The sequence below is a fragment of the Hakea prostrata genome, chromosome 7 (assembly GCF_041222555.1).
Source record: "Hakea prostrata isolate BN-2017 chromosome 7, UWA_Hpros_2, whole genome shotgun sequence".
NCBI lineage: Eukaryota > Viridiplantae > Streptophyta > Magnoliopsida > Proteales > Proteaceae > Hakea > Hakea prostrata.
The window spans coordinates 22,155,105-22,169,623 of NC_142606.1; the positions used below are offsets into that span (position 1 = coordinate 22,155,105).

The following is a 14,519-nucleotide window of genomic DNA, read 5'->3' on the forward strand; positions in this document are numbered from 1 at the left end:
AACCACTCAACCACTATGAACAAATTAGTTAAATATACAAAAATGCCATCTTCACCAGAAAATAACAAAACTTTCAGAACTGAAACAATATCTTTGTCCAAGGATCAACAAAATGTCTAAGATGCCTAAGAAAGATTAGCTCTGCCAAGCTTATTACACCATTATATTTACAAAATTCTTTCAACTTATGAGTTATCACTATATTACTCTTCCAGAAACTAACATTGACTCCCGCAATATGAAGCTTGATCAAGTGGTGAAGCCAGAATAACCTGCCAGAAGCTATTAACCAACATCAGCTGGCACAACATTAGGTCAATTTGCCCAAAAGCTTTCTGCAACACAACTGCGCAACGTTGACTTTGTTGGCTAGTTCATCTGGAGTTTCCAGACAATATGAGCTGCCAGAATAAGCCTTTCCTTATCAATCTCTACCTTAGCTCATGCAAAACTCAGTACTGTCACTGCCAAAATAGTTGCTGCCCTGAAGAAAATCTCTTTCATGCTTCTGTCCAACCTGCTCATCAGCTCATCCTCTTCTGCACCCAACTTGCTCGAATTCTTGCTGATATAGATGATTGTTTCTCTGAGCCTGTTCACTGACCATGAGAGCCAAACTAATCCAACTCCAACTCCAGTATTCAAGAGCACAGGTGCACATAATGGAGCCCTCCCATCTATGAACTTACAGGCGACTGAGAAGACAACAGCAATACCAGTTCCAGCAATTCCAGCTGAGAACTGATTTAGAATCTCTATCTCTGGTGGTTCGGGCCCCCATTTATTGATTGAGAGGATTGCCGTCTTTCCCCGTCTCTTCTCCAGAAGTAAGGTCAGAAGGTTTTCACAAGCATGGAAATAGTTCTTCCTGTAGAGATCCCTTACTCTTACCGTTTTCTTATTGCACCTCTTCCTTGGAGATGACTTTTGCTTATTTCTCTGAGGGCTGGGAATGCTGAAAGAATATCAGAAGTGGAGCAAACTATAAGAGCTGAGTGCAGGAGAAAATTAGCCCTAAATACGGTAAATAGGTATCACACATTACACCATAACAAAAAGGGTCAAATTGGATGATGCCCAATCAAAATTTTCCATTTCATTCCACAATTTTATAATGCCTGTGTAGTTCCAACTGCAGATATTCTACTTTCCAAATTTTACAAAAATCTTGCCTGTACAGGATGGCATCATGTATTTCATGCATTAAGATAAAATTCTAAAAGTTCTAGGGTAAAAGTTCCATGCAAAGTTGTGCATACTTGTGCCCCCTCACAATAGGGAGTCAAAATGACCATTCCCCCCACACCCTATTTGACACATCATTATGTCTTCCCAGTATGAAACCACCCCCAATATGATCTTGGATCTAGAAAAACTCGTACATAGCCAAAGTGATACCAAATAAAAGGTCCAAAAATAATTTGGGTAGCTCCACATTTCTGGGGATAAATCAATAAGAGAAAACTATAAACCTCTTAGTGGACATGGGGAAAAAATGCCATTTTGGTTCCCATATATAGTTTGGGTGGCAGTTATACGCTCAGGTTGATGTACAGTGATGTAAATTATTCTTCTGTTTTCCCCCTTTTCTTAAGATTCCCTCACACTCCCCCCCCCCCAGGGATGAACACTAGCAGTATAAACCTAATCTATATATGACATGTTGTCCCCAATGATAAAGTTAAAACCATGTAATAGACAGGAAAAGAGTCTACGAAAATGGATCTTATTTTCCAGGAAAATAAAATGCAGAATTCCACCGAGAAGAGTTTTTGCATTATAATATAATGAAGATTCACAAAAAGTATAAAATAATACCTCTTGAGAGGAGCAGCCGTCATGGTATCTAACTCCAGATGACTTCCACGGGTAATAATAGATCTGTCACTCCAACCGACCCTGTCCAATTAATAATTGTTTAAACAAGTGAGGCAATGGTCAATATGCTTATTGGACAAAATATTCACCTTGACATAAATAACCGAAAGCTTTATAGTAAAAAAATTTTACTAGAAGATAGGCTTGATGATAAAGGTAAAGGACACCTAACTTGATCTATTTGACTCTTCCAAATATATACAATCTAAGATTTTAAAAAATAATAATAATAAAATAAAATAAAAATCCAAAAGTAGCACCAGTCAAATGGTGCTCCAAGTTGAACACTGTCCAGAGGGCAAAGAAATCCAACACATGCAGATAAGTATCCTCCTCTCCTGACAAAACTAATGTCACTTCACAGTAACAAGCTTTTTGAGTTATCTGATTGGGCATCAGAAGTAACCCAAGATGGGAAAAGGGGCAAGATTTGAAGTCATGAACTGCAGATTGGGTGACGAGACTACAGTTAGAAGTCTGGAAAACAAAAGTGGCTAATTAAGCATCTCAGGAAAAAGAATACAAAATATCGTTACAAGATTAAATATGTACCCTCCAACAGGTTAAATGAAACACTAATTTGGTTTTATAATTTATTTAAGCAATCAAAGATGCAGAAAGGAACAATAATAACATGCAATCAGTATTAATGAATTATAAGGTAATACATGAGAGACATGACATAAACACCGGGTTAATTATCGCTAGAAATGTCCAATTAAGCTGCCAATATAATCCCAGGTTAATTTTTTTCCCATGGCTAGAAATGTCCCATGTAATCAGTATTACAGATTTATAAGGTAATACTTGAGATACGTGAAATAAACTCCCGGTTAATTTTTTTCCGTGAAGTATTGTCAAAGACTTTAGCCTCTAGGCTATATATCCTATTCTCCCAAGAATACTATCTGCAGAGCAGGGTGTTTTTCAAAAACAAAAAATTATTACCTCAAATATTTGCATGGCTTCTGAATGGATGAACCTGATGCACAAGACAGCTCATGGAGGCAGGATGTGTTTGAAGCTTGATGTCCAGAAGGCGTACAACAAGCTATCCTGGAATTTTTTATTTCAGGTTTTACAAAATTTGGCTTCTCTGATAGATGAATTTCTTGGATTCACAATCTAATCTTGTCGCCAAGAATTTCAGTTTTGCTTAATGGGGGCCAGTACGTTTTTTTGGAGTGAAGCAAGGTCTACGGCAAGGTGATCCCATTTCCCCAATGTTGTTTATTATTGTTGAAGAAGTCCTTTGCAGAGGTTCACAAGATTGCTTCAGAAGGGCTTTATTAAGTCACTACCAGGGCCGCATGGAATAGAGGTGCCTTCTCATTTATTATTCGCAGATGACATTTTTATATTTATGAAATGTAGCTCAACAGTGTGTTAAACATCTTCATTCATTTTTGGGGAAGTACCAACAACTATCAGGCAAAATATCAATCGGCAAAAAAGCAATGTGTTTTTCGGAAACATATCATCTCAAAGAAAGCAAAGGATTTCAGTTATTTTGGGAGTTTTCATCAGCAGTCTTACCTACAAGGTACTCAGAGGTAGAACTTTTTTAGGGGAGAGTTACCAAGGGGCGGATGTGGCTAGTGGCGGAACACGATAAAGGCAAGACTAGATGGTTGGAAAGGGAAACTTCTATCACAAGCAGGTTGAGTGGAGCTCGGTAAGTCTGATTTGTAAGTCTGATTTTATAGTGGTCAATGAGTACTTAAAATTAGTCGAATCAAAATTTTATTTTGGAATAAAAACATAGAATCCACAATGACTATTACAGTCAAATGGGAGGATGTTTGTCGTCCAAAGAAGGAAGGAGGTTTAGGATTAAGAAAGATGAGAGATATCAATAAAGCAGTACTATGCAGGTTAGCTTGGCATATAAAGCATGGAATTTGCCTATGGGATCTCTATCTAGAAATTCATATATGCTTAAGGATGGATCTTAGAAGAACTGCATGGGAAAATCATCAATCCTAGCAGGTGTGAAAGAACTGTGGGAGTTTGTCAAGATCAAGAGCAATGGATTGTGGGGGATGGATCAAAAATTAATTTCTGGACTGACAATTGGTTAGGTCCTTTCTCTGTGGCTGACATTATAGGGCTTGATGAATCATTTTTTAACAATAAAACAGCAATGGTGGCAGATTTCATTGTAGATGGTACTTGGACATTTCCAGAGGTGCATTAAGCCCAACTTCAAGAAGTGATCAGGTTAGCAAAACTAATTCCACTTACAGTTAACAAGTATGATGAATGTTATTGGCAGCATAATGCAAATGGTGACGCTGTTAAGTCAGTGAGAAGCACTCAGAAGGAGAGCACAACCATATCAATTTTACTCGACAATTTGGAAGTTGGGTGTAGCACCATCACATTCTTTGTTTGGGCGGAAATTGTTGAAGGGAAGCATTGTGACGAACAACAAAATTAAAACTTTGGGAGTGTCAGCGGTATCACGGTGTGTGCTCTGTAAAAGCGAAGCAGAATCAGTGGATCATCCATTCATAACTTGTTCCTATACTAGCAGATTATGGGAGGATTTTGCTGGATAATTTCATATTAGATGGGTGAACATCAATACTGTAAACGAGCTTTTTACTTGGTGGAAAAGAATGGCTAAATTGGTATCCTTAGATGAAGAATGGGCATATGTCTCATAACCTATTTTATATGGTTTGAAAGGAATATGCGCAGATTTTAGGAGAAATCAAGACCAGCGTGGGCAGTAATGAAGATGGTCCTTAAAGAAATGTCGGATTTGGTGTACATAAGGCACATGGTGCCATATTTCAAGATGACTTGGTGTTGAGTAAAAGATTGTGTGAGCATATGTTCTAGTAAACTAGAAGGGTGGAAGAGGTGCATCGGGTGAAACTTAAGCTCCTTGGGGAAACCAGGCCCATCAGATGCAGGTGGTATCTTTAGGAATGATGATGTTCAAATGTTAGGGCAGTTCAGTTCATTCTTAGGAAGTAGAAGAAATTTTGAGGTGGAATTCGAAGCGCTGATAAAGGGGTTAGAAACAGCAAGAGAGATGCAGTTAAAGAAGGTGAGGGTAGAAAGGGATTCAACCGATTTGGTTTTTTTGATTCAGCACAGATTAGTTCCTTGGTTTGTAAAACAAAGATGGTGGCATTTGCAAGATTATCTTTGCTGGATCTCGTGGAAGATAACCCACTGTTTTAGAGAGACTAATTTGATTGCAGATTACCTAGCTTCATCAGCTGCAGTGTCACGTTCTACAGAACAAGTCAATAGGTGGCCTGCTCTTATTTTACAAGAAATGAGTAATGATGCAATGAGTAGATCTAGGTTTAGGATTGCTCTTTAGCCTTACTGGGTGATACTGTTTGTGTTGAGTGACCTATTTCCTATTGATGGCATTGCCAAAGATAGGTAAGGGAAGTCACACTTTTCTTACTCACTGTACATTATAATTTTTTTTCTTCTTTTGCTTAATGTAAAATGACTTTAGTGGGGGAAAAAACTACCAATATAAACTAACAAAAAAGCAGGCCATATTCTGACATATAATCTTCACATTCTATACCATAACTAACAGAGGAGCCAAAATGATAGATAACAAGATTGGGGAGCAATATCAAAAGTCAAAAACTTGAAATATCCTTTTGACCTTAGGGATCACATTGCTTTGAAGGGCGGCGAGCTGATTTAAAGGTTATATATATGAATAAAATTAGAGAGTAGACTTCAGATTCTCAAATGCTCCCAATCAAATGTATTACTGAATAATGATAAACATGACTGCCAAAAAAGTGCAATTTCCAAGGATTTGGATCCTCTAACAAGAAAAACGTTTATTTTGGAAGAATGAGGGTTCAAGGGGTCAAACCTGGAGAAGTGTGGTACTAGCAACTGCTGCCTTCTGCATTTAGTTTCACTTTTTGATAAATATAACTCAGCGACAACTGAAAGTAGATCTTTCATCTCAACCGCACTGCCTGCCAACAGGACTTTACCATCTGATTGAATTGCAACTTTTGAACCACGAATCAAATCCCCAACAAAATCCAGAATAAATTTCTGAGCCGAGTCCCCATTTGGGTAGATAAAGGGAGGTTCAGCCTCATCAAGACACAATCCATCATCAAGGGATGCGTATGTCTGTGGATGCATGTCAACAGCCAGCGTTTGCAAACTTGATGATTTGAGAGAAATGCCTTGCCCATTTATTACTCCTTCACTTGGTGGAGACATGAGGAATTGCAAGATATTTCCATGCCTTCTGCACTGTTCAGCAATACCTAAGCTCAAGAGCACAGAGTCCATGCGAGTTTCTGCTCCCAAAACAAAAGCACAAATGGATTTAAGAGAGGGGGGGGGGAAATTCCAGAGCCTTAAAGCACAATGATAACAGAACCCATCATTCGTGCAGCATGTAATCACTAACTTCATTTATTAGAACCAACAATGACTAAAAAATAAAAGGAATGTCTATCATATTCACTCTAAAATTTAGTGCTGAAAGGCAATGAGTTGCAAACCTTGTATATCAACAAGCTCGGGCTGCTTAATGGTTGAATCAAGCTTGGTTTGAACTGATAACCGAGTTGTGGATATCCATGGATCCTCAAGCTGAAGTAGTTTTGTATGAAAGCAGCCAGATCTTATCATCAGTGGTCTTGTTTCAGGAGTTGGCATAAAAGGTTGGAACTCCTGCATCAGCCAGAGGCATTCAATAGTTAACCAATTGCTGGAATGAGAGAGCCATAATATACGTCACATACATCGCATACATACAATTTCGGTTTCACTGGTATGACAAGATCGATTCATATAAAATGCATAACAAGTAATTAGAACCATAAAACCTGTACTGGTAAAAGCACTGGAAATCATATGATTTTGAACTCTAGACGGGGTAGGCAAATGACTAGGTTGATGGAGGTGACACTGTGACTGTGTGATCCTTTAGGTGCTTTTGTGTTGTGACTGGAAGTACTCATTCCATGATGGTAGATTAATGCTCTATTTTACACTCATAAAAACCAAGCAGTTGTGTCCATTTTGGTGAATGGTACTCCTAGAATATTTCTCCTCCACAGTGGGAATCAGACAAGGATGTCCAATGTCTCACTTTATCTTTGTGCTAGTTATGGAGGCTTTGTCACAGAATCTGGATTTTAAGGTGTAGGAGAATCTTATATCACTTTATCCTGAATGCAAAAGATAGTGTATTTTCACTCTTAGCATTCACGGATGATGTTATGAATTTTTCTGCAGTAAAGGAGGAATCTCTGGCAGCTGTTACAGCAGTATTGGAAGAGTTTGGGAAGTGGTCTAATCATATGTGCCTAATGGGCCCTACTCTGGTGTATGGGCTCTAGATTGGGTCAGCCTAGTATGGGATAGGTTAGAGGGTTGACTCAACTTGTTTCATCAGCTTTAGAGCTTTTGGCCCATCAGTAAAGTACCTGGCATTTGGTACCAGATTTGGCACCATGTCAAAGGTTTAAATCCCAAAAAGGGCTACTTAGAGTAGAGCGAAAACTGCAAAGAAATGGCTACTTACACGTAAAAAAATTGGAGCAGAGTGCAGCCACTTGGTAGGGCTACCTACTGCCGAGTGTGAGCTGCCTAGAATGAGAGCCATCGAGGACAACAACTGTCGAAGAGTGGTGGTATGTTATGTGCCTAATGGGGCTCACTCTAGTGTACAGGCGCCAGATTGGGTTAGCCTAGTATGAGTTAAGTTAAAGGGCTTGACTCAACTCGTTATATCAACTTCGGAGCTTTTGGCACATTAGTTAGGTATATCTATTAACAAAGATATATCAGCTACTTCCTTAGCAAGGAGAGCGAAGGAGAAGAAAAATAGGTTTGCCTAGGTGGTGGGTATCTTGAAAGGCCCTTTGCCAAGTAAGTACCTAGGCGTACCTCTTATTGCAACTAAACTTTTGACGCATCATTCTATGCCAATCTTGGAGGCACTGAGGAAGTGATTAAAATTCTGAAAATCTCGTCTTACATCTCATGGGAGGAGGGTGGAACTGGTGTAATCAGTGGTGCAAGGAATAAGTACTAATTGGGTAAGCACTTTTGGAACAGCAAGCTCCATGTCCAAAGTTGGAATCTCATGAGCGCATTCTTATGGAAGGGTTCAGATGGTAACTCCTTTTATGCCTATATAAGCTGGACAGCAGTGTGTTTCTTATTGGAAGTTGGTCTGGGAATTAGAAGGGTGAAAGAGGTTGGTGATACTGATAGTATTAAGTTAATATGGAAGATAGCCTTTAAACATAATTCTTTATAAGCAAAGTGGATCTATTCCAAGTAATTGTGGGGAAAAAAATTATACTTAGACAGTGCGGCCGATACCTGACTGCTCTAGGGTTCGGAAGAAATTGCTAAAGATGAGATTGAAAGTTGAAGTTAATATGGTAATTCGTATTGAAGATCATCTCTCTACCAGGTTTTGGCTAGATACATGGCACCCGTAGGGTGTCTTATTAAACACTTAAGGGAGAGAACTCATGCTGATTCAAGCAAGGATATAATGATGCTTGTATTATTCATCACCATCACCCCCACCCCAGCCCACCCCCCAACACCCCCCCCCCCCCCCAAAAAAAAAAAAAAAAAAAATGATGCTTGTGGGTGATGTCTTATGTAGGTGCAGTTATTGCAAAGCTTAGAGAAATTTGGGAGATCTACAAGGGATCCAAAGAAAAGCAAGGACTATAAGAGATGTTCCTTGTTGGATGCCATGAGGGAGTAAATTTACCTACAGGGAAGCGTGGAATTCTGTGAGGACTAGAACAGAGATAGTCCAGTGACGGAGGTTGGTATGGTTTAGAAGCCACATTTCTAATCATTCTTTTATCCTATAGTGAATCCTTTTCTTTCTTTCTTTTTTTTTTATTCAAAGGCTTATTACAAGTGACTCATTAATAAACAGAGGAGTTACTGTAAATCCAAAATGTGCTCTACAATGGACCGGGATGGAAGACTTAGAACACCTCTTTTTCAGATGTCCATTTCTTCTACGGTTTGGGGAGGTATCCCGAGATGGTGTAGTGGGGATAACCCACCATTGTATTCGTCGTGTAGGGGCTGGAAATGGATAAAATGGGAATTCCAAGAGAATTCATTTACTGATAAGGTGGGAAGTTGGCATTTGTGGCTAGAGTTCACCATGCCCAGAAGGAAAGAAATTTTTGAAAATGGGCATGATGAAGGGCTGAAGACATATGGTAGAAAAAAGAAGTCTAATGGGTCACAAGGGTATGACCCAAATTAGCCCAATGCTTTCATGGGCTAGGACTACTTTGGTGGGTTAAAGTCAACCCACATATTTTATGGGCTAGACCTAAGTCCAAGTCTAGCTCTTGTAAAAGTCAATAAAATGTGCAGTACTTTGAAAATAAATAACTCATTGTCAAAGGAGTTTTCCTTTGTCAAGAGTTATATGGCGGTTGAGTCATTATTAGGTGGGTGTCAGCCAGTAGTTGGATGTTGTATTTAATGCTTATGTCTTTAAGAGTGGCTATATAAAGGGACTAATGTATGAGGGTGGAACCCACTCATCATTTGAAATTAAGCTTGCTTTGTTAGTTATTCTTCTCTATGGAGAAGAAACTTTGTGTTTGATCAAGGTAGGTTGGTATCAGGTCCAATCGATCCACCTTGCTGTGTGAAGCCCAAGTGTTATTTTGTTGTCCTTGTAGTTCTCTCATTTCTACTATATCATTCCCTCACTTCTCCATCTAGCAGTAAACCAATCAAGTCTAAGTCTTCTATTTCTGTTACTATCCTTTCATTGAAGTACAAATATGTCCTTATTGTTCTAATGTTATCCTCGAGTTAACATTGTGATATCACTCTAGATTTCAGCTTTTTGTTTCAAATCTAATTTTTTCATATTATCCTTAACCCGTCCAATCTAAAATTTATCCTTGTGAAAGATTCAATTTGGCTACTATTTTGATAATTCAAATACAATACTACATTAGGGCAGGTAATCAAGGACGTACAAACAGATTTGAGTTGGGATTGCTTTTGATATTAAGGGGCAGTTGAATTTTCAGAGAGGACTACACTTAACTTTGCAAAAGGATGGGGTTCAAAGTTGTAAGGGGAGGAAGGGGCCTATAGGCATGGCCAAGGGTTTCTGCTTTGGGAACTCTACTCGTGCTTTTTCAGTTGATAAAATCATTATTCGCCCCCCCCCTTTTCCCGCAAAAAAAAAAAAACCAATTGGTTAGAGTTCGTATAGATCATGAACGGACAATAGCTGGAGTCAGTGACTCTCCTATGATTCCCTCATCATCAGGGATCCTACCAGAAAACAATCAAGTTGACCCTTGTGAAAAAGCATGTTCCAACACTGATCAAGAAGTTTTCATTGGGGAAACAAATTAAAAAACTGAAGCAATCAATAATTCATCAATAGAGCAATCAAAGCATTTAAGATTTCAGTGCACACAATTATAAACTAGAAAGCAATCAACCAAGATGCCAACCCTATAAAATCCATAATAAAATCAATAGTTGCCCAAATAGAAAATGACAACTTGAGAATTAAGATGGCTAACACCGGTTTTCAATGTAAGCTGGCACCTTCATCCACTCATAGGGGTTAAAAATCAAACATTACCCTGGTGATAGCATAATGAAACTTCCATCCATAGGGGAACTAATGGACGAATAGAAGTCGGTACGAATTAGGAAACAAAATTTAATAAGATCCTACCCTTACAAAATTCAGATTAGAGTCTGAATAAATATAAAAGCAAATATAACCGTTAAACAATTTAATCCATCCCTTGTCAGAAGGTTTACAATTCAACAAAATCAATCTACAAACACGTCAGAAATCAACAATCCACAGTATTAAATGCGATAAATTCCACTAGTGAAGATATACAAATCATGTATTACCTTAAGTTCCCTGTTGAGGCCCTGCTCATTGTGAAAAAGCCCACGAAATGATGTAGGAGAGGCCATCAGACGAAACTCAGCCATTTCTAAAAGAAACACAGCTCAGAATATGAATTTATGAGCCTGAATATCTCTCTTTTTGAGGGTTCTGAACACAACCATCGTAACATGACAATCAAAGAAAACCCATAACTCCAGAACCATAATCATTGATTACCCATATCCCAATCCTCAAATACCATAAAAATAAGCTCAGTGAGCAAAATCAGAATCGGAATTTAATGCTTACAGTAGATGAGCTCGCTCGCCCTCAACTCCTCAAGCATCCAGAAGAAGGCTGGCTTGGGAAAATCGAAACCCAGGCCATTAAAGTAGTCAATGTTGTCTGAATTTTTGTCCCTGCCTGCCCTTTGTGATCATCGCAACATTTTTTTTTTTTTTTTTTTTTTGGTAAAGATCGCTTCATATTTTAATACTTGATTCATCGGATTTTTATCCGCTCCGGTTCTGACACGGTCCAGTTTCCTACTGTTGACCGTTAGATCATTGACATCTGTTTTATTCTGATCGTATGGTTACTATTATTTCAACTCTTAACCACTTCTTCTTTACCTTTCTCTCTCTTGTTTCTGGGTGCTTGCGGTCTCCCTCCTCACCTCCGGCGATACCGATTCAACCAACGCACGACCACCGTTGCCACTGTCGGAAACCAGTGGACGAGTACCATAGATTATTGGGTAGGAAGGAGGTGGTGATTGTCGTGGAACCAACCGATCAAGTGTTGGAATAGTTACCCGTAGGAGGTTTCCAAATAGAGAAGCTGAAGATGCAGGAAAGCAGAGAAAATTTCTTTTTAAATTGTTGTTGGGTTTTCTTCTTTTCATAACAAAATGAAAATCTAGGTTGAAATTCAAAGAAGTAAATAGAAGGGCAGAAGTAAGAAAGAGAAGCCAAATCTAAAAACAAAAACAGAGAAATCAGAAACACAAGCAAGTCAAGAAGAAGCTGAAAACCCCATTTTTTAGAACAAAAATCTCTCAGGAATAAAAATGGGCTACTTAGGGAAAAAACACATAGAGCCTAAGTTTTTAGCAAACATGGAGATGGAGGGAAGAAAAATAGTGAGAGAGAAAAAGGATTTGAGTGTTCCAAATCTCTCTCCCGTAATTCGCTTGACTGCTCCTCTTTGAGTTTTTCTCAAGTTTGGATGCCAGGTTAGTCTTTATTTTTCAAATTTTCAGATCTACAGTGCAAAAATAATTAGCACAACATTCCCTCCCAATCATATGTGGTTGTTTCTGCTTCACTCATGCATCAAAAGAGAACTCCTGTAAGAGTTGGTATGCACAAATCAACCCCAAAACATGCCCCTTCAAACCACATAAATCCAAGCACTTAATCGAATCTTTTTCCATCTCTTTTCTTGCCCAAATCGTCGCTCCATTGTCTCCCTCCTAGATCGAGTCTCAAGTGCTCAAAATCAGTAGGTGTTGCCGGAGCTGAAGAGGAAGACTGTCATCGTGTTGCCGGAGGTGAGGAGGGAGACCGCAAGCACCGAAACAAGAGAGAAAAAAAGTAAGGAAGAAGTGGTTAAGAGTTGAAATAATAGTAACCATACGATCAGAATAAAACAGATGTCAATGATCTAACGGTCAACAGTAGGAAACTGGACCGTGTCAGAACCGGAGCGGATAAAAATCCTTGATTCATCTCCTTATTTGTTTGCAAGCGAAGATTTCTCTTCTTTGTCCAGGTTTTAAATTTGACCTGCACTGCTGTATATGATATCTACCGTCCATTTTGTTTTCACCAACCTCGCTGTCTTGATTCAGTTTGCAATCAGTGAATCACGGGACACAAACCACCCAAAATTACAAGTAATTAATTAGTTTTTATTTTTTCTAATAGCCAATTGACAAGCGGTTTTCATAATGGTCTCCTTTGCTTTTAAAATAATCATGCTTTAGAAAAAATCATAATCATAATGGACTGAAATTTATTTTTTATTGGTAGAAGAAATTTATTCATATTAATTAATGGAGCATAGTGCTTCAACCAAAAACAAAAAAAAAAATATTGTGTAATGTGTAATGTTGGAAATTTGACCAGAAAAAAAAATGTGTAATGTTGGAATTTAATATTGTTAATAATTAATCTATTATTAGTAACCAAAATATATTAATCTTCTATCAAAGTATGTTAATATTATGTACTTGTTAGAGTAAAATATTATAATTTTAATAATATTATCGTTATAGTGTCTTATTATAATGTATAATATTTTGATTTTTCCTTGTTGAACATGTGATGGCTGCGATCATTACCATGAATGTTGGTGTTTCAACCCATAAGAATGAATAGTACTGACTACAAATTTATTTATTTTTTAGTGATAGGCTGATGGTCCAGTAAATTATACGATTCAACCATGTTGAATATTCGAAAGGATCCCTCGAAAGAGAGGAGTTAAATACGTTTTATTCCCCTTTAAAACATTGTTATAAATTAAAAGACCTTAGGTTCTAAGGGCTTACTCCAAAAATACATCTTCATGGATAATGCAAAAAGGGAGTGAGCAGGTAATGTATACTTATTGATGTTCCACTAGTCGTAATTTTCGTTTAATTTCTGAAGATGCTAATCTACTAATTGATGTTCTAACAAAGAGAGATTTCGTTTTATTCCTAGAGATGCTAATGTACTAATTGTCTAATTGATCTTCTAATTTTACCCATAAAAATAATAATAATAATAATAATGTTTTAAAGAGGAGGGTTACAATTTGACCTATCTTTTCTCCCTAGCTTGACGAACATGTTACTCGTCTAGCATTCTTCAATGGGTTTTTTTTCTTCTTACTTTCTTTTCATTCTTTTGCAAGGGAGACTTTTATATCTAGAATAGAGTATTACATATGTCGTCAGCAAAATCGAACCTATGACCTCTTTACAAGAGGTGTTGGTCTTACTAATTGAGCTACCTTGCTTAGACCAAAAAAGGAAAAGGTAAAAAAGTGCAAGAATTTTTTTTTATTGTTTTCTCTCTTATACATGACCATATTAGTCATATGAATGGTTAGATGGTATGGTTTGTTCAACCATTGATGTGGCATGGGTCTTGTGATACACATTTTGGTGAACTTTTCTTCTCGTCTTTTTTGTTTTTTTGGTAACCAAGCATGTCATTAATTATTAACAAAGGATGTGGCCGAACAAAACTCTAATAACCGCTCATTGGAACATGACACCTCTTTCGGGCTCTCAACCGAAAGGGCCTCCGGAGCTAGGATGTCTACTAATACATTAGCTTTCCTAGGAACATAAAAAATCACAAAACCCAAAAAGCTTTCTGCCAACTTACAAATGTCATCCACCAAAGGGGGGGGGGGCAACTTGTGTTGTGGTTCTTAATTAAATTGTCTAGTAGTTGGTTGTTGGATTCTGCATACAACATAGTCAATATCGTCTGCCAAAGTGAAGAGTAGTGCTTCACAAAGTTCTAAAGCCTCTCCTTCCAAGACTGAAGAAAAATGTGATGATGATACGAACCATGCAATCTTTGGCCTCTTGTCCCAACTACGCCCCACAAATCCAAAACCCCTTTTCCTCTCCTTCTCCTTCCATGAAGCATCAACATTCAATTTGATGAAGGGGTGACTTGGAGGAACCCAATTGGAGCTGTTACTTACATGAGAATTTATTATCGTTGTTTCTTTAATATGAGTCCTCCCA

The 14,519-nt window shown here is 38.0% G+C and overlaps 1 protein-coding gene across 2 annotated transcripts; it reads right to left on the reverse strand.

Moving 5' to 3' along the window:
- Positions 1–5: 5 nt before the first annotated feature.
- LOC149010576 (uncharacterized) lies at positions 6–11,243 on the reverse strand. Of its 2 annotated transcripts, XM_089164282.1 has the most exons (6): positions 11,078–11,243; positions 10,789–10,874; positions 6,393–6,564; positions 5,741–6,185; positions 1,819–1,899; positions 6–955 (listed from the first exon to the last, which is right to left on the reverse strand). In XM_089164282.1, exons 2-6 carry the CDS (start codon positions 10,870–10,872, stop codon positions 442–444), a joined length of 1,296 nt encoding a protein of 431 aa, XP_089020408.1. In that variant the 5' UTR covers positions 10,873–10,874; positions 11,078–11,243; the 3' UTR covers positions 6–441. The 2 variants fall into 2 exon arrangements, with proteins under 2 accessions (XP_089020408.1, XP_089020409.1); XM_089164283.1 differs by having other exon boundaries at positions 10,789–11,243.
- Between the last annotated feature and the right edge of the window lie 3,276 nt (positions 11,244–14,519).